The 20,830-nt window shown below is 51.6% G+C and overlaps 1 protein-coding gene across 2 annotated transcripts in view; it reads left to right on the plus strand.

The window, feature by feature from the left end:
- Window positions 1-2,226, plus strand: part of GFRA2 (GDNF family receptor alpha 2) — an 85,996-nt gene extending 83,770 nt beyond the window's left edge. For both annotated transcript variants that reach the window (XM_082729313.1, XM_082729314.1), the window contains exon 9: window positions 808-2,226. In XM_082729313.1, coding sequence (XP_082585439.1) covers window positions 808-930 — 123 coding nt within the window. In that variant the 3' untranslated portion in view covers window positions 931-2,226. The remainder of the gene's footprint in view (window positions 1-807) is intronic.
- The last annotated feature ends 18,604 nt before the right edge of the window (window positions 2,227-20,830 follow it).

A 20,830-nucleotide genomic window follows, 5' to 3' on the forward strand; every position in this document is an offset into this window, starting at 1 on the left:
GGTGAGTCTCAGACTCACTTGCATTGGCCGGGCTAGTTGAGCTCTTGGTCTAGGCTGGGGTGGGCACTCACTGCTGGGGGTGCAGGCAGGGCTGCAGCCGGGGCCCTTGGCCATCTCCTTGGGTGAGACACAAGCAGCTGCTCTGAGCAGAGGCCCTCTCAAGCCCTCCTGGCTCTTTAGGACAATTGTCTGCATCTGCTCTTTGCTGGTTTTAGTGATATTGAAGAGCTAGAGAGGTAAGGAAGCTTCAGCTTCTAGAGGAGGGGAAAGCTCAGACAGAGATGGGCAGGGAAGCTTCATGGAGAAGAGGGATTCAAAGAAATTTAGGATCAGGAAGAACAGAGCTTCCCCACCTATCCCTTCCCCTTTCCACTCCCCCCTCCTCCCCTCTCCCCGGCCATCCTACTCCCCCCTCCTTCCTCTCTCCTCCATTCCCTCTCCTCTCCTCTCCAGGGTGCTTGTGGACCTTGGGAACTTCTTGAGATCTTAGTACTATACCCTCTCCTCTCTGGTTCATAGACCTCTGCTTCACTTAGCAGCAGCATCCCATTTTCCTGGGGACTGCTGGCACTGCTGCCCTGGCTCCCAGAGCCCAGGGTTCAGGTCAGCTCCGTGGAAGCCCGGCTCCGTCTCCAGGGGAGCACAAAGCAGGGCCTCTGGGTGGACCCGGGAGAGCAGGGGATCGAGGACTCTACTTCTTGAGTCCTTTTCTTTGCCTGACCCCAGACCTGCTGACTCATTTGGTTTTCTGTCCTCTGTTGTGTCTTTGCTTCTGTCCCCCCACCCCTCCCATGTGCCTGACTGTAGCTCACGACCAATATCATCCCAGGGAGTAACAAGGTGATCAAACCTAACTCAGGCCCCTGCAGAGCCACACCGTCGGCTGCCTTGACCGCTGTCTCCTTCCTGATGCTGAAGCTGGCCTTGTAGGCTCTGGGAATCAAGTCGGGAGATTTCTGGAAACTACACAGATGAGAACACCCACCAGGCAAAATGGAAACACACACAGACACACATACACACCTTGCAAAAAAATGTTTTCCCCCACCTTGTCTCTGAACCTGTCTCCTCCCAGGTTTCTTCTCTGGAGAAGTTTTTCTAAAACAAACAGACAAGCAGGTGGGCAGCCTGAGAGCTGGCCCAGAGGTCCCTTGGCAGGGGAAACCCAGCGCTGAGGAAGGGCGTGGGGGTCTAGAAAAGCCCTTCACTTTCTCCTGGTGTTTTCCTCTCTGGATCCTGCTGATGTAAGAGACCAAGACGACACCCCTGCAGCCCAAGGGACTCGTGGCTGTGCTGATCCAAACTGGGAGCAGGGTGGCGGCCCTTCTCCCGCTACCCACTCCGGGGACCTGTGGGGGGCCTGGCAGAGGGTGTTGGGGGGTGGGGCAGTGAAGCTGGCCACTGGGGGTCCCACCGGGTCCCTTGGTACCCCCACCGGGCTTCGAGGATGGAGTTGATTTCACCCTCTCTGTCTGCGGGGTGAGTGGATCTGCATCTGACCTGGGAACCCCCAGCAAGGCCTGGGGAGGGCGTGGCACTGGGCTCCCCGATGTGACCTGGAGGGGGGCGGCCAGGGCCAAGCTCCGGGGGGCTTGGGAACTCAGCCGTCCTGGGACATCTCCTGGGGCAGAGGGAGCAAAGCTTGGGCACTAGCTCAAGGCTGCTGCTTCCTCCTCGGTGGCAGGAATTTGAAATCAAAGAGAAATGATCCTTTGTTGGCTCTTTTGGTTTCTTGGGGGTCCATTTGGTGGGTTTCTCCCTCCTCCCCCACCCTAGGGAGCGGGGGCCCTGAGAGGGGCAGAGAAGAGCCCGGTGGGACGCCTGTCCGCCCCATGCTCTGGTGGCTGCAGCTCTCTCCTCCTCTCGGCTCCCTCTCTCTCTTTTCCACGTTCTCTCCTCATTTCCCAGACGAACGCCAACTCTGTGTACATAACACGCCTCCTTTCTCAACATATATGTATATACACATCCATATACATATATTGTGTGGTTTCCCCTTTTTTTCCTTTTTTTAAGAAGCAAAACTATGGAAATAATACCCAACAGATGAACGAAAATGTATTATTGTAAAGTTTATTTTTTTTAATAATGTTGTCTATAATGGGGGAAAAAAAAAGAAGATCGACTCCCTGTGTCTCTGCCCCCGTCGGGCTGACTGGGCTGTGGAGGGGGTTCCTGATCCGGATTCATACTTAGCCAAGGCTCCAATAAACATACTAGGAAGCAGTTTGCCTTCTGCCTCACTCTGGGCGTGCCTTCTCCCCCTGTTTTGTTCTTAGCCCAGTGCCACCCCTCGGCCACTTACCTGGGCCCTTGGCGGGCCTTGGGGAGGGTGTGTGCATGTCTGTGCATGTGCACACGTGTCTCCATCTGTCCTGTGTCTTTGGTGTGGGTGGTGGAGCTCCTTTAGGAGACAGTTTTCCACTTGGTGGATCTTGGCATCCTGGCCAGGCTGAGCCTGCTGGGCCCTTCTTCACCCGTCCTCTCCTGCTCCCTTTACCAGTCAGTGCCAATGTGCTTTGGCCCTAGCCTTGAAGAGAAAGAAAGCAGTGGGGAGGATGGAGGGCCGGGGACAACTTGACCTTGATGCCCTGAGTCTGTTTGGGTTTTAAGGCTGCCTGGGTGGTCCTATTAAGTGGTCCTGTTGGTGGTATCTTTCCACTAGGACTTCTTGCTTATGAAGGGTATGTGATTGTGAAGTCAGGGATCCGGCCTTCTGGGTCAGCCACCGCTGGCCTTACTCTGGGTCGAGGTGGCCGTGAAGTTTACTTGGCAATCCATGTTCTTTGTGAAGAGCGAGGACTGGTTAACTTAAAAAGCTTTGGGGGGAGAAGGCTCACAGAATCAGTGGAAGGGGGGGGACCAGGGGAGTCTAGGGCAGGAACCAAAGGACATCTGGAGGGACAGGCCAACTGGCTGCACTGGGGCCTTGTGCCCACCTCCTGCCGCACTTTGGTGGGAGAGGAGAATATGTCAAGTCTGGCATTCCTAGTGTGATACAAGCTCTTGGCTTGCATAATGAAGGAGAGGAAATCTCCCGAAATGAAACGGAGGTGCCATTAGGAAGGAGGAACGGTTGTGGGGCAGCTTTACTCTGCCTGAAAACCTCTCCCTTTCCAGGTATCACATGGCTGGAATTTTACTATTAAATACTCATTCCTGTGGTTGGGATGATTCCTGTTCTTCGTGATCCTCTCAAAATATGTAAATAAAACTGGGAAGAGCAAAAATGCTACTACCTTAATGGTAAGTAGGTTAATGGTCGGAATGAATCTCAGTTAACATTTAGACATTTGGACCTAGACATTGAGATTGGGTTTGGGGGACAGTTCAGTGAAGGGAAGCAGGAACAGAATCATGGTGGGAAACATGGTGGGGGCTCCAGAGATAGAGCTGAGATCATTTTAGGGTTATTCTGGGGAGAGTCAGCTACATGAAGTGTAGGCTCACTGTGCCTTTACCCCAGTCAGCATGGTCTGTACAGTGTGCTTTCTTTGTCCCTGTCCCTGGGGGATTCTGGGTCTGGGGCACGCATCAGTCTGCAATGAGGCCCCAGGACCTTGTCAGGACTGAGACCACAGAGGAACGCTTTTCCCCTCCTTGGAGAAGCTCCCAGCCTGGGACAGATTTGCTCAGTCAAGAACCCAGACATCTGCCTCTTGCCTGGCTCACACTGGGCTGCCCTCCTCTAACGTAGCTGGGAGTACTCAGACTGGGCTGCCCTCCTCTAACGTAGCTGGGAGTACTCAGACTGGGCTGCAGGCCCAGTGGAGACTTGTAATGGCAGTGGATCCAAGAAGGCCAGTTCAGGATCACAGAGGACGCCACATCAAGTGATCTGCGCCCAGGTTCCAAGCTGACCTCAGTGACAGGCTGCCTAGCTGCACCTCTGCCTTGTTCAGAGACCAGACGCTGGATCATTATCAGTTCCCTGCATCCCACTTTCTATCTTCCTAACCTGTTTGCCAACACAGGTGTCGCAGGACTGAGCCCAACCCTGCTCTCCTAAATCCTTCTAAGACATAAGCCCTGACTCCATCCTCAGGCCCCAGCTGGGTCCTGCCATCTCCACCAGACCTTCTTGATGCCAGGCTTCTTCAGGGCTGCCAGAGTGACCAGCTGTCACCTGTGTCTGGGCTCCTGCCCACCCAGGGGCCCTTGGTTAGCCACCCCTATGCTGCTTAACTTCTGGTCCCTGGGCTCGGCTCCCTGGGTCTGATGGCCCACCTGTGATGGCTTAACTTCATGCCCGAGGACCTCATGGGGGATGGTGTATGCATGTGCCCGTCCCTAGTTGCCAACCTTGTCCCAGAGACTGCCTAAGGCCTGCAGGAGACAAAGACCTGCCTTTTTGCACGTAAGCGTGAAACCCCAGTATTGCCCTCCAGTTCTCTGCCAGCCTTTTCTGACTTGAGAAGTGAGTTGCAGTTGGGTCTTCCCTCTCTTGTAGGCTAAGATACCAGGGGATAAAACTGGACACACCCTCCGTGTTAATATCAGTAAATGTATTCATAGCCCGTTGCCCTAAAGTCTCAGTGGGGAGTAGATATTTATCTTTTAGAAACAGATTTAATTTTTTTAAGGAAAAACCAGTCATTTGGAGCCAAAACTGGTAAAAAGTTGATATCATAGTAATGGGTTTAAAAAGATTGTTGCTATCCTCTTGTTCAGCCTGGGTTATCTCACCTGCAAAGTTCTGTTAGATGAGGCTGAAGGCCCTTCTCAACTCTGCATCAGCTGTAGACAGGGAGAGAGACACAGACAGAGGCCCACACCCAGCGGCTCTTCCTGCCCAGGGAGCCACCCCGCGATCTGAGCAAGGGGGACCAGCCCCATCTGCCCGCATGGCCATTTGGAATTTCTAAGTTCAGATGTGTTTTCTAAAAACCCGGCCATGCTACTTCATTATTCCACTCCTATCCTAAAACAAGTGAGTGAACGGAAAGGGCTTTGAAACCTTCGCAAAGATGTGGTTTGTAGACTCAGGGCTGAGACATCAGTTAATCAGAACATGGATTTGCCATGTTCCATTTCTGAACTAATGTGCTTTTTTGGGCTGCACCTTATAGAGCAGAGAAAGGGCAGTTAACATTTTAGGAGGATTTTAATAGCGTTGCTCAAAACTGAAACAAAATGTGGATATTTAAAAAGATATGTACGTGAGATTTACGCATGCTTACGTAGCCCCCACTGTGTGCCAGACACGGTTCTAAAATTGCATGATCATGCCTTCATTTCATTTCCACGCGGATGCAGCAAGGCTGGCTCTGTCTCCCCATTCTGCCAACGAGCAGAATGAAGCACAGACGGGGTGAGCCGGCCCCAGATCGGGCAGAGGGTCGGCGGGGCTCGAGCGCGGGGCCAGGCTGCCGCCCAACGGAGCTGCCTCCTTTGTGCCCTGCTTGGTGCTGGCCCACGGCTGGCCTGAGGAAGGCAGTCCCTTCCCTGGGGGGCTCTAGGTAATCTGGGCTTATAGCCGTGCCTATTCTTCTCTCTCCAGCCTACCCGGCACATGGTGAGGGAGTTCTGTGAACAAAGCTCATGAGATCCAGGTGTGGACCGTGTGGGCTTAAGAAGGGGAGAATTGCGAGTACCGTGCTCCCCGGGCATGGCTGCTCCAGACACGGCTTGTCCCAGGTCTGCCTTGGAGGGAGCCGTCCACCTCTTTGTGTGCTGGGATAGGTGTGGACCTTTGGGGAAACGGCTTTGGCCGGAAGAGGGCCTCTTGAGGAAGGAGCTTCACCATCTAGGAAGCTGCTTGTTGGATGCTGGACTGCTCTTGCCTCGGGGACACCGTGGTGAGAGGAAAGAGGGTACATCTGGGGGTGAGGTGGATCTGAGTGTGCAGGACAGGTCTGCCACTGGCTGGCTGGCTGATCACGTCCACCATAAGCCTCAGGTTTCTCATCAGTAGAATGGGGATGGCCGTCCCTGCCTCAGCAGCACTTGTTGGGATTACGTGCCCAAGGGCTTGGTCCATGGTGGGCCATCTCCCTTCACTACTGGGCACACCACCCGGGACCTCTGCAGATTCTCTGCCCAGCCCGCCAGGGCTCCTCCACGTAGCAGCTGGATTCCTGGTGGCAAACAAAGAACATGGTGGTCATTAGGACCCTGGACTGCCCTCTTTGAACGGTTGCCAGCTGGGATTGAGAGGGCTGGGGAGGGGGGGGAGAGAAAAGGGAAACTTCTTTGTTATTTGTAAAGCAGAGTTGACTTGATCTATGAGTCACTCGGGACAGTAGCTACAGAACAGCCAAATGTCACGCTCTCTGGAGTCCTTTGATTGGCCACCCCCTCTCCATGCATGAAGGTGCTGACATCTCAGCTCAAGGACACCAGGGCAAATGAATCTCGGGTCACCAGCTCCAAAGGGAAACGGGAGGCCGGGAGGCCGGGAGCTCTGAGGGAGACCGGGAAGCACTGATCATGGGGCCTGAGGGCAGTGTCAGCATCCACAGGGGTCCTGGCAGTGGCCCAGGGCAAGAGCAGAGCTACTTAGCTACCATGGGTTCTTGGGAACAACCTGTGGGGAGGGAGCCCCAGGCTCCTCTTTTGAGATGAAGTCTGAATCACCTCCAGGTTTGCTGAGCAGAACTGGCTCTCCTTTGCAATTTCCCTGTAGAATCAAGGCTAGCAATGAGGTGTGAGTCTGGCCATGTTCAACCTCACAGGCTCTCTTCAAGAAATGTAGGGTACATCTGGAAGGGTGTCAGGGGGCCTGCATGTGAAGTTTGCTTGGCCGTCCACCAGCCAAGTCCCTGAACTTCTCTGAGCCGCAGGAAGGTTGCTCTAGATAAGAGTTGAGCCAACTTTTTTATCTGTAAAGAGCACGACAGTAAGGATCGTAGGCTTTGTAAGTCCTGCGGGTCGTGGCTGCCAACTACCAACTTGGCCTTTCATATGACAATATGTAAATCATAGGTCCTGACTGCCTTCTAATAAAACTGTATTTACAAAAGCAGACGCAGGCTGCACTTAGCCTAGGGGTCCAAGCTCTCCATCCCTGGCAGCCTGAGCACAGAACTTAGGTGGCGGGAGTGCTGAGGGGAGGCGAGGCTGGAATCATCCTGGGGTTGGAGGATGACAAAGGGCAACCAGGACAAGGAGGCGAAATTGGTGGGAAGGAAGGGCCCTGCACTAGATGGGAAAGAGGAGGGAAACCAGGAACCTTTGGGGCTGTGCTCACAGTGGGCTGGTCCGGCGTGAAGGGGCTTTGGGCCAGGCCGGCAGATGGGGCTGATACTCACCTGCACTCAACTCAGCCACCCGTGGGCCCACCCTGGGCCTGAGCAGGGGGCCACACTTGCTGGTTTGCACAAGGGCTCCCGAATGTGCTGCAGCTGACCTGTGGCCAAGAGCAATGAAGGGAAACTGCCGTTCCAGGGCCGGGAGAGGAGAAGAGTCACACAGGCACACAGAGAAAGGGGGGTGTGGCAGCCGGGGCCCTGAGAGCCCTGGTGTGACTGTCGGCAAGTCACTTACCTGGCTTGGGGTGCCCCCTTTCCTCATCGACAAAGGAAAGGGTCAGAGGCACGGCTCACCAAGGCTCCTTTCCACAAGTGGGATTCTGTGGTTTTTATGACTGCAGGCTATTTCTGAACTCACCAGCCCGGCACAGAATGACTTCGAAGGAGACGGAATTCATCTCTCTCTCAATAAACACCGCCACCCGCTTGGTTGCTCCCATTTTTCACCCAGTGTCTCGTGCGGAGCCTTAGACGGCTGCCGTGGGGCTTGTTCTGGGTATGGCCGTGGTGACATCCCTCACGCTCTGCTCCATTTCTTCCCCTTTCAAGGCTGCGTTTCCCAGAAAGTTGACACCTGCTGGGCCACAGGGAGCTACGTCTACCAGGTCTTGCCTCCCCTTCCTGGGGAGGCCACTCTTGTGTCCCCATCTAACCTGGATGCTGCTTGGCCATCAGAGGTCATGGAGCTGTTTACCCTTGGGCCACTGAGGCCCATAGTGACTCATCGTTGTCAAATATCTCCACAGGATGAGTTTGCCCAGCCACCATGGCCGGTGTGATTCAGGGGGTGAGGAAGCTCTTGCAGCCAGAAGAGAGGCATCTGGGGAAACCTCCCCCGTGATTTTCCCGAGGCGCACAGTGGACTCCCCTTCTCTCCTCCCTGCCCAGCCTCATGCATGAGGTTGACAATTTAAAATAAAGGCTGCTGCTCTCACTCTACTTCATTTAAAAACCAGAGTCCAGCCTGGCAGGTTGAACAAATCCTTGTGGGATGACACTTCTGGCCTGGTCCATCCTTCACTTTTATCCTCTGTGGAAGATGAAAGGCCTTTTTTCCAGGGACCTCTACAACCTGAAATCGCTCTTAATTCTCCTTGTGTTAGAAAGCCAGGCGAGTGTGAGGCCACAGGACACGAAGGAGTCCAAAATCCCTGCGTCCCAGAAGTTTCGTTTATAGCATTTCGACCGGGGAGCTGCTGAAATAATCTTCTCTTCCAAATGAGGAGGTGATTTTATTAGCTCCTGAAAATGGTCCAGAGGGGCTGTTGTTCCAGCGATGGGATGACCCCTCAGCATCCCCTCAAACCCACCCAGGCCTGTGCATCTCAGTGTCTGAGGCTTGCGCAACCGTGGAGAGGACCCATCTAGAAAGACCACCAGGCAGTGGGAAGAGAGCTTGTGCGGCAGCCTGGACTGCTTGGTCCCTGTCACGGGGGGTATGGGGCTGAAACCATGCATGGCCCTCATTCCTCTGGGTGTTAGCTGAGGGCTTTCTCCATGCATCCTGGCACCTGCCCCCGAGCTTGCTGGGCAAAGACCCCATGTGCCTGGTCTGGGCGTCTCCATGTGGACTCAGGGATTTGCAGCTGTGACATGAAATCTGATAGCATCAGGACTGTGGGAGGACTGGTCCTACCTTTTTCCAAACTGGGCTGTGGCACTGAGAGCAGAAGATGGGGCTCCCTGGGATCCCTCCAACTTCCACCCTGGGGGCTGCTGTCCCAAAGACCCTCCCCTTTTCTCTTCACTCCACTCTCTGTGGTTGGGCCAGGGCTGTGGCCTTGGACACGTCCTTGTGTGGAAGGCACTCCAGAGCTTATCCTAGGGCAGGCAAATGTTGACTCTGGGTGGGGCTCAGCAGGTCAGAGGAGTCTGAGGGGCACCAGCAACTCAGGGTTATTGTCACGGTCATTTCTCTTCCCGCAATTCTGTCTTTCCTCCTTCCCCTTTCCACCGTCTTCCACTGGTCTGGTTTTCTCTGGTGTCACCTGCTCACCAGGCTGTTTGTTCAGCCTCTGTAGGCCCTGGGGAAGTTAGGGCTTTCCTCCTCTAAGCCCTGTCCTTCATGTCAGGTTGCTCTTCCTCTTAGCAGCCAGGCCCACCTGAGCGGCATCTTGGGGGATGTGTCCCCACAAAGTTCTTTTTGTAGTATTTATTTGTAGTAGGACAGAGCCCTTGTAATGGCCTGTGAGACCCATGGGATCTAGCTGGCCGCCTTCCCCCATGCTTCCCAATCGCTCTCCCCTGCTCATTCACTCCAGCCATGCTGCCTCCTTGCTGTTCCTTGGACATGCCCGGCTGGCTCCCCCTCAGTGTCTGTGCCGTGGCTGTTCCATTTGGCTGGACTGTTCTTCTCCCAATCATTATAGCTCCCTTCCCTGCTCCCTCTTTCACGTCCCCGCTCACATGTCCTGCAGTTCATGAGTCCTTTCTTGTCTAGGACACCTCTCTCAGCCCCCTCCTTCAGGACTTCCTGTTCCCTACCACTTCACTTCTCCAAGCACGAGTCACCTTCCGACAGACTATACATACACATGTGTGTTCATGTGTGCATGTATGTGTATGTGTATTGGGTATTTATGACCTGTCTCCTTCCACTACAATGTCAATTCCAAGAGGGCAGCATCTTCGGCTGTTGTTTTTCTGTTGCCTTCTCCAGGCCCCTGGAATAGAGCCTAGCAGAGGGAGAACCTCAGCGAAGGTTTGTTGATTGACTGGAAGAAAGTAGATCAGGAGTTTCAGTGGGTCCCAAGAGAATGTGCAGGTGGCACACTGAGAGCAAACAGGGTGTGGGAAGAACAGAGAGAATCCTGAATTTGCATATCAAAGCAGAAGCCCAGAGAGTGCTGTCCTGGGACAGCTTTTCCTTATTGTTGAAACTGGGATACTGGGTGGCTCAGTTGGTTAAGTGTCTGCCTTTGGCTCAGGTCATGATCCCAGGATCCTGGGATCGAGTCCTGCTTTGGGCTCTCTGCTCAGTGGGAAGTCTGCTTTTTCCTCTGCCTGCTGCTTCCCTGGCTTGTGCTCTCTCTCTCTGCAAATAAATAAATCTTAAAAAAAAAAGAAAAGAAAAGCAACAAGTCCAGAACCTGTATTCTCTCCCAAGGCCACACCATGCATTCTTAACAGCAGGGCTGAGCCTAGAGCTCAGGACTCTGTCAGTCTGATCCCCCTCCTTCCATCCCAAGCAATGGCTTCTTCTCTCAGATGGTTGTCTATATACCCTGCGATCTCATTTAAAAGAATTAATTTGCTTAGCAAACTCTTCTGGTGGGTAGGACAAAGGGAACTTTCCATGGAGCGCGTGAAGAGCACAGATTTACCGCTGGCCAGATTTGATGAGGGTGTCTAAAGAGAGCCTTTGGCCACCGATGGAGATGTGAACATCTGTTTTAAACAAATTCAGGGGAGTTCCTCTGCAGGAAGCTTATTTTATAATCAAGCTGGCACACATCTGGATTTCTCCATTCCGTCCCTCCAAATCACTGTGTGTCCTGGTTTACCCAGCCTCACTCTCCTAGTTAAAAAATTGGGAGGTTGGTAAGGAAAAACCCACCCGGGGTAGGAGGCTGAGCTGGGAAGGGTTAAAGAGGGGCCTGGAATGGAGAAACAGAGAAAGGGGGCAGGGGGCTTATTCGCTCTGTGGAGCTACTGATAATACTGGGGAAAATTAAGTCTTGCTTGTTCAGGTATGTGATTGAGAAAGGCCGTTGGCAGAGGGACAAGGAGCTCATTAGAAATCACCAGGCCATTACAGCCGAGATCAACAGCTGCCTCTTGAAGTGGGGAGGACATAGATATAATCTCTGGAAGGCGATAAAACGGAAAGGTTCTGAGTGCCCTGGCGAACAAACAGAACCTCATACAAAGTCTGTTGGGGTGAGCAGCCTCTTTATCATAATTATCCCCCCAGCCACTGGTGATAGGGTGTGAGGGGCGCCGGTCGGGGCCCAAAGTCAGGGGTCAGAGACAAAGCTCCCTGGCCTCCTGTCGGGGTCACAAAGCTGCTGACTTTTCAAGACAAAGGAGAAGTCAGGGACCAGGAACGGCAAACCCTGGGTCTTAAGTTTTTGAAATTTACTGGCAATCAACTTCCAAAAATGCCTCGTGTGCATGATACCAGGCTCTCCTCTCCACGCAGGGTGAGTCAGGCAGGCTGCATGCTGCCGGAGGGCCCTGTCTCTCTTCCCCGTGCTCCTGTTCTGCTGTGAGCGGGGGATGGGTGTGTGTGCCCCAGTGGGTATATATACAAGCACATACGTACACATTTCTTCTTGCAGAACAGTGAGGGTGGGCGGAATCGTTCACTCTGACAATTCTCTGAACCGTACCTGAGTTCCTTTGTGGGAAGCCGACTGACTGACAAGTCGAAGGGCTGTGGGCTGAGATAGCGTGGGACCATGGAGACTCGGCTCACCCACCCAGCCCTGCAGCCACCCAGACCCACCACAGGTCTCAGGTGACTAGGGGGACCACAGTTGGGCCTGGCAGCGGGCAGGGGGAAGTGCACGCAGCAAGAGGGGTCCTGCTGCCTATCCATCTGACTTCCTGTCTCAAACCCAACTGAAAGCCCATCAGTCCAGGGCATTTCTTTCAATGGTCCCCGTGATGGCCCTCTTCCTGCGATAATTGGCAACTAGTAAAGAATTTTGCTAAAGCCTTCATCTGGCTTTTAAAACTGTCATTGACTATTTGCACGTGACCTTAGAGAGAAATCACAAGAACAGTGGACAGGGAGAAAAGCATCCAGAAGGAAGGCTGTAGAAGGGTTTCCCCTTTCACTTTAATTGGCTTCCCTGCACATGGGGGAGATTGCCTCACAATAAAAGACTTTGGGTAGGATTTCGACACTGCATCCCTTTGAATGGAGTCTAGGAAGTATATGCCCTTCAGGGAATTCTGTGCATGGCCCTCAGGGTGGTATTGAAGGGGCAATGTCCTTGAGATGGACAACAGGCAAAGGGCAGAGGGGTTCCAATGAGGTCCTCATCACTGAGGGTAGTCATTGGTGGGGACTTGAGAAAGAGAGAGGGGGCAAGCAGGGGGAGGAGCCGAGGGAGAGGAAAAGAGAATCCCAAGTAGACTCTATGATGAGCATGGAATCTGATGCCGGGCTCTCGATCTCATGACCGCAAGATCATGACCTGAGCTGGAACCAAGAATCAGATGCTTAGCCGACTGCACCACCCAGCTGCCCCTGATGGGGGCTTTTGACGGGCTGCTCCACTAGGATGAGCAAGGGTTTTTGCTGGGCCTGGAGGAAAAGGTGTGGGGGAGGCGGTGTTTATCTGGGAGTCAGAAAGGCAAGGCTGTGGTTCTTGTCCTGGTCCAGGGGACTTCCTTGTGTCTGCCTCAATTTCCTCTTCTGTCAATGAGTGGTTTGGAGCAGGTGCTCGGGCAAATCAAGAATGAGCCAAATGGGTGAGAGCTGTGGGTGGCCCACTGGAGCGTATGGGCCATCTCAGTGTGGGCCAGGTCCATTTCCAGCTCTTTCAAAGACAAGCTCCCGCTAAGTCACCTTGGGAAGCCACCAAACCTCTGTAAGTCTCAATTTGTCTCCCGTAAAGGGGGTTAAGTCACCCTTATTTTGAAGAGTTGACAATATTGAGTGAGCTAATGTAAATGTAGGGCAGGGCCTGGCACCGAGTAGGCTCTTAACAGAACAGGCTGCCTTCTTGGGTCCTTATTTCCTTATGGTCCACACCCAAGTCTTTCTCACTCACTTGCTGCACCAGGTTGGAGAATTGGAAAGCCAGGTATGGCGCCCGTATTAGTTTGAGTCCCTGTGTAGATAAGTGCTTTGAGGAATATTCTGGCATTCTACTCTTGCCTCTCCTGGGTGATCTCTGTATGTCACAGCTGCTTGAAGGAGGTTTGCTTTGTCTGCAAGCCCATTCTGGAAGACGTTGCCCGTTACAGGCAAAGTCCCTGAAATATACTATCTTAGATTTTAGTACAGGAAAAATGAAGTCCTCCTTGATGTTAGACCACGAAGGAGCAGATCGTATTTCCCCTTTTGGCCTTGGTTGCCAGAAAACTCAATTAAATTTTGTGCTTAGGAGCTGTAATGCTTGAAATGCTTGTACTACCTGACCTCTCTCACACATCCTTCAGGGAAACCTCTGATTCCCCAAGTCTGGGAAAGAGGCCCAGTTTAGTGCTTGTGGTGTTCAGGCTTTCCTCAGACAGAACACTGTCAGGCTGATGTCCTCCCTCCCTTTCTCTCAGCACTCACACGTGTACACACACACACACACGCATGCACAATGCAGTCAACACATACATGTACACACACGAGTGCACGCACACACACACACACACACAGGTAGGCGTGCGGGCTCACGCATGTGCTCACCCAACGCCCAGCTGTAAGTTCCTTGAGGCCAGAGTACGTCTTTCAGCCCAGTACATGGGCACAGAACCCCTGGCATCTGAAATCTGTGAGATACTCGGTAAATGCCCATCGACTGAAGGTAAATGATTAAACAAGTGCTTGTATAAAACATCTCCGTCAGGCATCAGACGGATTCATCTTTTGTATTCAGTGGGGTTTGATATTTTATGTTTCGATCTCCCACAGTTATTGCGCACCTCTCATTGTAAACACAACTCTGAAGCTTTTGGAATAATGTCGGGACAGGAATGTATATAAATGAATGCACGAATAACCTGCTTTTCGGCCACAGCGCCTCGTGCACTGCTGTAGCCTGCGAGCGCCCTGGGCTCCAGCCCGTAGACTCTGGAGCGGAGAAGGACTTGCATTTTCGTAGCTCTGTCGCTTCACTGCTGTGTGCTCTTGGGCGCACGGCTCTGCCTCTCCGACCTTCTGTTGTCTTATTTATAGAAGTGGAGGTGAAGCAATTTCCTTCCTAGGGCGGTGGGAGACTAAGACCGTGTGGGAAAAGCGTGTCTGTCTGGCCCGTGGCGAGCACTCAGCAAGGGTTTGTGATGAAGGAGCCCCTTGCGGGGATGTGAAGCACCGATGTGTCCTGCTCCTCTAACTTCACCGGAAGCTCCTTGAGGCGGTACTTTGGGTGACGCTCCTTTCCTGCAAGCCGGACGTACTTGTTCTACAAAGCCCCAAATGAACTACTGAACACCACTGGAGACACCGCGCAGACAAATAACTGGGCTGGCTCTCGGACTCGGGGCACGTGGACCTGGGAGGGGTCCATGAAGTCAGGAGTCTACCTCTCATTTTATGTGGGAGAATCGGGGTCCAGGTAGGTATACCAGGCCACACTTCTGGGTGGACAGCCCAGCCCAGACCCTGGGCTCCAGACATCAGGCAAGAACAGCTTCTCTTCTGTTGGGCCCCTGGCCTGGATGGACTGAACCTGGCCGAGGACACTGGCCCTCCCAGGTCATGGCTTCGGGGTACCATCCTGAAGCTATGTCAATTACCTGTGGCACAGGCTTAGAGCTCTATGTTTCCGAAGTGCTATTTCACAGCCGTGATCTTGTTTCATCCTCACGGGGACTACGGGAAGCAGGCTGGTGGGTGTTTTCATCTGGATTCTCTGCAAGCAGCTTAAGGCCCAGAGAGGTCAAGTGCTGGGGTGGAGATCCACCACCCAGCCAGCAGCACGGCTGGAGTAGAAAGTGCAGCTAGGAGACTGGTTCAGGGCTCTTTGCCCTGCGCCTGGTGGGAGTGCCTCCAGGGGCTGCGTCTAGCAGCTGGCACGGTCTCTGAAGTTTGCTCTGAAGATGATCAGAGCCTGAATCCCAGTCCAGCCTGCAGGAGCTGAGAGGGCCTGGCCTTCTGGTAGGGCCACCTCTGCCCGTGGTTTACACGGGCTAATGGCGTCAGGGAAAGACAGGAGGCTTGGCTTTGAAGGCCTTGGTTTGTTTCTGGGGCTGTGTTCAAAGTCAAGAGCTCTGACAGGCAGTGTAGCCGAAGACAGCATTAATGTGGCAGGGGCTGGGGGGTGGCGCGGCACGGGGAGCAGAGGCTCTGAGGTTTGCCTCTGAAACTCTGTGGTGTATGCACACAGGCCTCCGATCGGAGTGGCCACCCAGACGCACGCACGGATTGGCATTTAGCAACTTTCCAAATTCGAACTGCAGTATAAAATTAAACCCACATTTAAGGGCTTTTAAAGCATAGCCTATTTATTCAGTGGCTCTTTATGAAGCCCTCACCGATTTATAATCTATGCGGTAACTCACTCCACATTGCTGAGAGCTGGGTGTTAACCCTTATGTGGAAGAATCCTCTCTCCCCAGACACAGCCAGTCTCAGTAACCGGGGCCTGCAAGACAATGGAGGCCCAGGGGCCGGTGCACCTTCAAGGAGCAGACGGGCACCTAGTAGGGGGAGGTGATCTGCATGCACCCTCTACCTTGCCCTGATAACCTGTTTTTTCTCCTGGTCCTCTGGAAATCCCTGTGGGCCCGGAGCCTGATATGTGGAAAAATGTTTTCATTCAGTACTATTTATCTAGAGCCCACTCTGGACTGACCAGGGGGGAGCCCAAGAAGGACGAGCCTCAAAAGTCCCTGATGGGCCAGCCTGCAAGGTGGGCTCCCCCTTTGCATGCATGGGAGACTGGTGCTGTGAATTCTTAAGACCCCCCCACCCCACACACACACCTTCCCGGGGAGTGAAGAAAGACGGGGCAGCCCCACAGGAAGATCCCCAGGCTTTGGCTTAGCTCCTTCGGGTGGTCAGGCCGTACATTGAAGGTTTTTGATGAAGTCTGTCCCAGGGAGGAAACCCTTTCCTGATACTTGGGCTTAATGTGGGCGACTTTCTCTGTGGTGTCCTTCTGGAGAACGACTTGGACCTTAGGGGGAGTTTCTGCTACTTCTGTTGGGGAACATTTGTGCTAATAATTTGCAGTCTCAGTTATATAACTAGGCCTTTGTCAGCGGTTTTCTGATGGGACCTTATGTGAAGTTGGGGTTGGCTGTTCAGTAAGCATTTCTGAGGAATGCTCCAGAAAGCCCATGATGCTGTAATTGTGCTTCTGGCCTGCTGGGCTCCGTGTGCCCCTGGGGCTCTAAGTCAGGCTTCTGAACCTTTGTGGTGCTCTGTGTCCCCGCAGCAGCGGGCCCCCCTTCAAGCCTCGAAATCCCCTGAGTGGGTCTGCGTTGGCAGGGCCCAACACACCTAGCTCAGGCCTCAGCGGGAGCAGGGACATTTATGGCAAGTGTCGGAGTATGGTGGGAAGAGTTCTCCTACAGGAAATGTCAGCCCAAGCTAGCCCCACACTCTTTTGTTAAACATAGAGCCCCAGCTTCACACCTCATTATCTAAGATCTCATTAATGGCAATGATTGTAACTAACATTAATTGAGTGCCTTTTAGGCATTTTACCTGTGTTATCTTATTTAATCCTATTCATGTTCCTATGAGGAGTTGGCATCATTCTCTCCATCTCATGAGCATGGAAACTGAGGCTGACGCGTTTAATACCTCATCCGACGTCACTTAGTCGTGAGTGGTGGTGGCAGATCCAGGATTTGAAGCAGCGGCCTCCTGCTTATTGCCTTATTAGCTTGTCCATTGGCGCATGCACAGACTGGATGTTTTCGGTAAATCCAGCTCTGAAATACAGGTGAAGACCTTGCCCTGGAGAAGCTCAGAGTCTAAGCAGGGAGGCCGTCCTCAAGGCACACTATGTGGGCACAGCCAAGGGGAGGTGCTCAGGAGAGGGTGTGCAGAGCACACAGTCCCAGAGGGCCCCACGAAGGTAGGCTGAGCATCAGCAGCTGTTGGCTCAGGCTTCACGGAAGCAGGAGGTGCTTGAGCTGAGTCTGGAAGAGTGGGCAAGAGATGCCAGGCAACCCTGGGGAATAGGGCACCCGGCAGGAGGAACAGCCTGTGTGGATGCGCCGAGATGAGAGCTGGCGCTGCCGAGGAGCACCCTGGGTTGTTTGGTGTGGCTGGCTGTGACAGGCCCAGGACTAATGGCAGGCTCGTATGTCTGGAGGAAGTCTTATATGGATGGAAGGGAGGGCCTACACGGAAAGATAAGGGGAAAGTTAAGTCCGTGGATCCCAATGTTGTGCTGAAGCCCATCTCTGCTATCCATCAATGCCTTTCTTTTTCACCTTTAAAACTTAAAACCCATTTACATATGGTCCCCTTTGGTGTCAGTGTTGTAGCCTCTCACCTCACACATTGAGAAATTGCAAGCTGCTGAACCCAGCTGCGTGCTCTGGGGCATCTGGGAATCTCTCCCTCCTTGTAAAACCTCCTCCCCAGTCTTAGCACATGGGAAGCGCGTTTAGTACTTGTATAAGTTTATTACTTGTAACTCGTCTCCATCTCTCCTTCCCGCTGCCCCTCAATCACTGCAGTGATACTGAGCTGTCTCAACCCTAAACTGGATGTTTAGGAGATTATGGATTTAGTGTGTCCTGCTCAACTTCTTCAGTGTCTCCTATGTCCTCTCAGAAAAATCTCAAGTAATAGGAGTAAACTAGGGACAGCTGGGATGAACACTGGCCACAAAACACTATCCTAGCAGGAAGGGCGGGGGAAACATGGTCAGTTCAGGCTTCACGCTCACCACGCTTATCCTCCCCTTCCTTACCGGCCTCCAGACCCTCAGGCTGAGTCTCAATCTCCGCCGCCCCCACCTCCACCTGTGTTCTTGAATGGGAAGTTTCCGCTACCATGAAAAGGCCAGTACTCCCTGGGTTAATGTATATATTTAATGTAATTCCAATAACATACCAATGAGTTTTGTTTTCCCCCCAGAATTAGACAAGGTATTTTAAAGTATATATGGAAATTTAAACCCCAAAAAATAACTAGAAAAAAAAATAGCAGGGAGTGGAGACTAGTCCTACCAGACAACTTGCAAACACGATACAACCTTCGTAATTGGAACGGTGTGGCAGCAGCATAGAAAAATAGACCAAAGGGACAAAGGGACAGAATGCTTCTAAGATGGGCCAAGCACATATATAAGAAATTAGTAAATGATACAGATGATACTGATATCAAATCAATATGGTAAAGATCAGGTGATAAATGATACAGGTGATACAGATACCAAATCAATATGGCAAAGATCAACTTTAAGTAAAGGATATGGGTTTCATAAAATAGCCATTCTTGGAAAAAGATGAATTTGATTCTGTGCTTCATACCATGCATTGGGAAAATCTCCAGGTGGAACAAAGATTTAAATGTTAAACACACACATAAAATTGCTTTAAGGAAACACGGAGATCACCTTGGATGAGGACAGCCTTTCTAACTATGATTTCAAATCTAGAAGCCAAGGAAAAGATGGGTAAGGAATCTATCAAAATCCTAGAGGAGAACATAGGCAGTAACCTCTTCAACATCGGCCACAGCAACTTCTTTCAAGACATGTCTCCGAAGGGAAAGGAAACAAAAGCGAAAATGAACTCTTAGGATTTCATCAAGATCAAAAGCTTCTGCACAGCAAAGGAAACAGTCAACAAAACAAAGACGCAACCCACGGAATGGGAGGAGGTATTTGCAAATGACACTACAAAGGGCTGATATCCAAGATCTATAAAGAACTCCTCAAACTCAACACTCAAAAAACAGATAATCACATCAGAAAATGGGCAGAAGACACGAACAGACACTCTCCAAAGAAGACATGCAAATGGCTAACTGACACATGAAAAAATGTTCATCATCACTAGCCATCAGGGAGATTCAAATTAAAACCACATTGAGATACCATCTTACACAAGTTAGAATGGCCAAAATCAAGAAGACAGTAAACAACATGTATTGGAGAAGATGTGGAGAAAGGGGAACCCTCTTACACTGTTGATGGGAATGCAGGTTGGTGCAGCCACTTTGGAAAACACTGTGGAGGTTCCTTAAGAAATTAAAAATAGAGCTACCCTATGACCCTGCAATTGCACTACCCCAAAGATACAGATGTAATGAAAAGAAGGGCCATCTGTACCCCAATGTTCATAACAGCCATGGCCACAGTCACCAAACTGTGGAAAGAGTCAAGATGCCCTTCAACAGACGAATGGATAAAGATATGGTCCATATACACTATGGAGTATTATGCCTCCACCAGAAAGGATGAATACCCAGCTTTTGTATCAACATGGGCAGGACTGGAGGAGATTATGCTGAATGAAATAAGTCAAGCAGAGAGAGTCAATTATCCTATGGTTTCACTTACTTGTGGGAGCTTAAGGAATAACACAGAGGACATTAGGTGAAAGAAAGCAAAAGTGAGTTGGGGGAAATCGGAGGGGGCGATGAAAGATAAGAGACTGTGGACTCAGAATCAAACTGAGGGTTTTGGACGGAGGTGGATGGGGGGATTGGTAATCCTTGTGGTGGGTATTAAGGAGGGCATGTATTGCATGGAGCACTGGGTGTGGTGCATAAACACTGAATCTTGGAACACTGAAAAAATAAAATGAAAAAAGAAAAGATGGGTAAATCTGATTAAGTAAGAATAAAAAAGTTTATGCATGCCTGAAACACCATAAGTAGAGTCAAAAGGCAAATGGCAAACTGAGAAAAAGTATTTGCAATGCATCTCACAATGAGCTAATCCTTCTAACATGACAAGAATGAGAAATCAGGAAGTTCCATAACCCAGTAGGAAAATGGACAAGGCATATGAACACCGAGTTCACAAAACAGAAATGCAAATGGTCTTTTCCTCTTCCAACAGAAGCACACCCTGTTCATAATGGGAGGAATACAAATGACTATGATGCCAGGAGATACCAGTTTTCACCTCTCAGCTCTGGCAAAAATCCCAAATCTTGACAAAACACAGTGCTGGCCTAATTGTGGGGAAGCATGCAGTCTCTGCTGTCGCTGGTGGGGTGTAAGGTGGGGTGCTTCCCTGGGTGAGACCCTGGTAATGTCTTCCCGCATCCCAAATGCATCTGTCCTTCCACCCAGCCTTTCCATTTGTGGGGGTCTAGCCCACAGACACAGCTGCATAGATGTGATGTCACCTATGAACAAAGTCATTTTGTACAACGATGGCATTGCAGCTGCCCTGGCACTGGGGACACACCCACATCTGACAACAGGGGAAGGGAGGAATACACTATGGTACGTCGACCCAGGGGAAAACTGCAGCAGTGAGAAAGAGGGAAATCTCTGTGTAGGCATGTACCGACAGCTCCAGGATATTGTTAAGTGAAGAACGCTAGGTAGAGAACATGTAAACAGCATCATATCTTCTGTAGAAAAATGGGAAGAAATAAGAATATATATACTCATTTGTGCTTGTGTCTGCATGAAGAAACATTGGGGGAAGAACAGGGATTGGATCAAAGGTGGTGGCTAACAGGGGAGGTACGGGGCAAAGTTTCTCCGGATTTCTTTTTTTATTTAGTCTGGACTTTTGATGAATACATGTTTTATCTGACTTGTCCTGGAAGTCTGTATGTTCTAACCTAGCTTGATCCTAAGAATCACTCGGGTTACTTGTTAAAATTAATCCAGAGCCCAGCCCTCTGTCTGCAATGGGCCCTGGGAGTGTGCATTTGCCCATGAGCACCAGATTATCCTTGGCAGGGGAACCTAGGGGAGTGCTCAAGCCCATCTGTGCCTGCGGGAGCCAGGCAGACAAGACTAATCCAGTGTCACAACCCCG

This window comes from Mustela nivalis, assembly GCF_964662115.1.
Source record: "Mustela nivalis genome assembly, chromosome: 4".
Lineage (NCBI taxonomy): Eukaryota > Metazoa > Chordata > Mammalia > Carnivora > Mustelidae > Mustela > Mustela nivalis.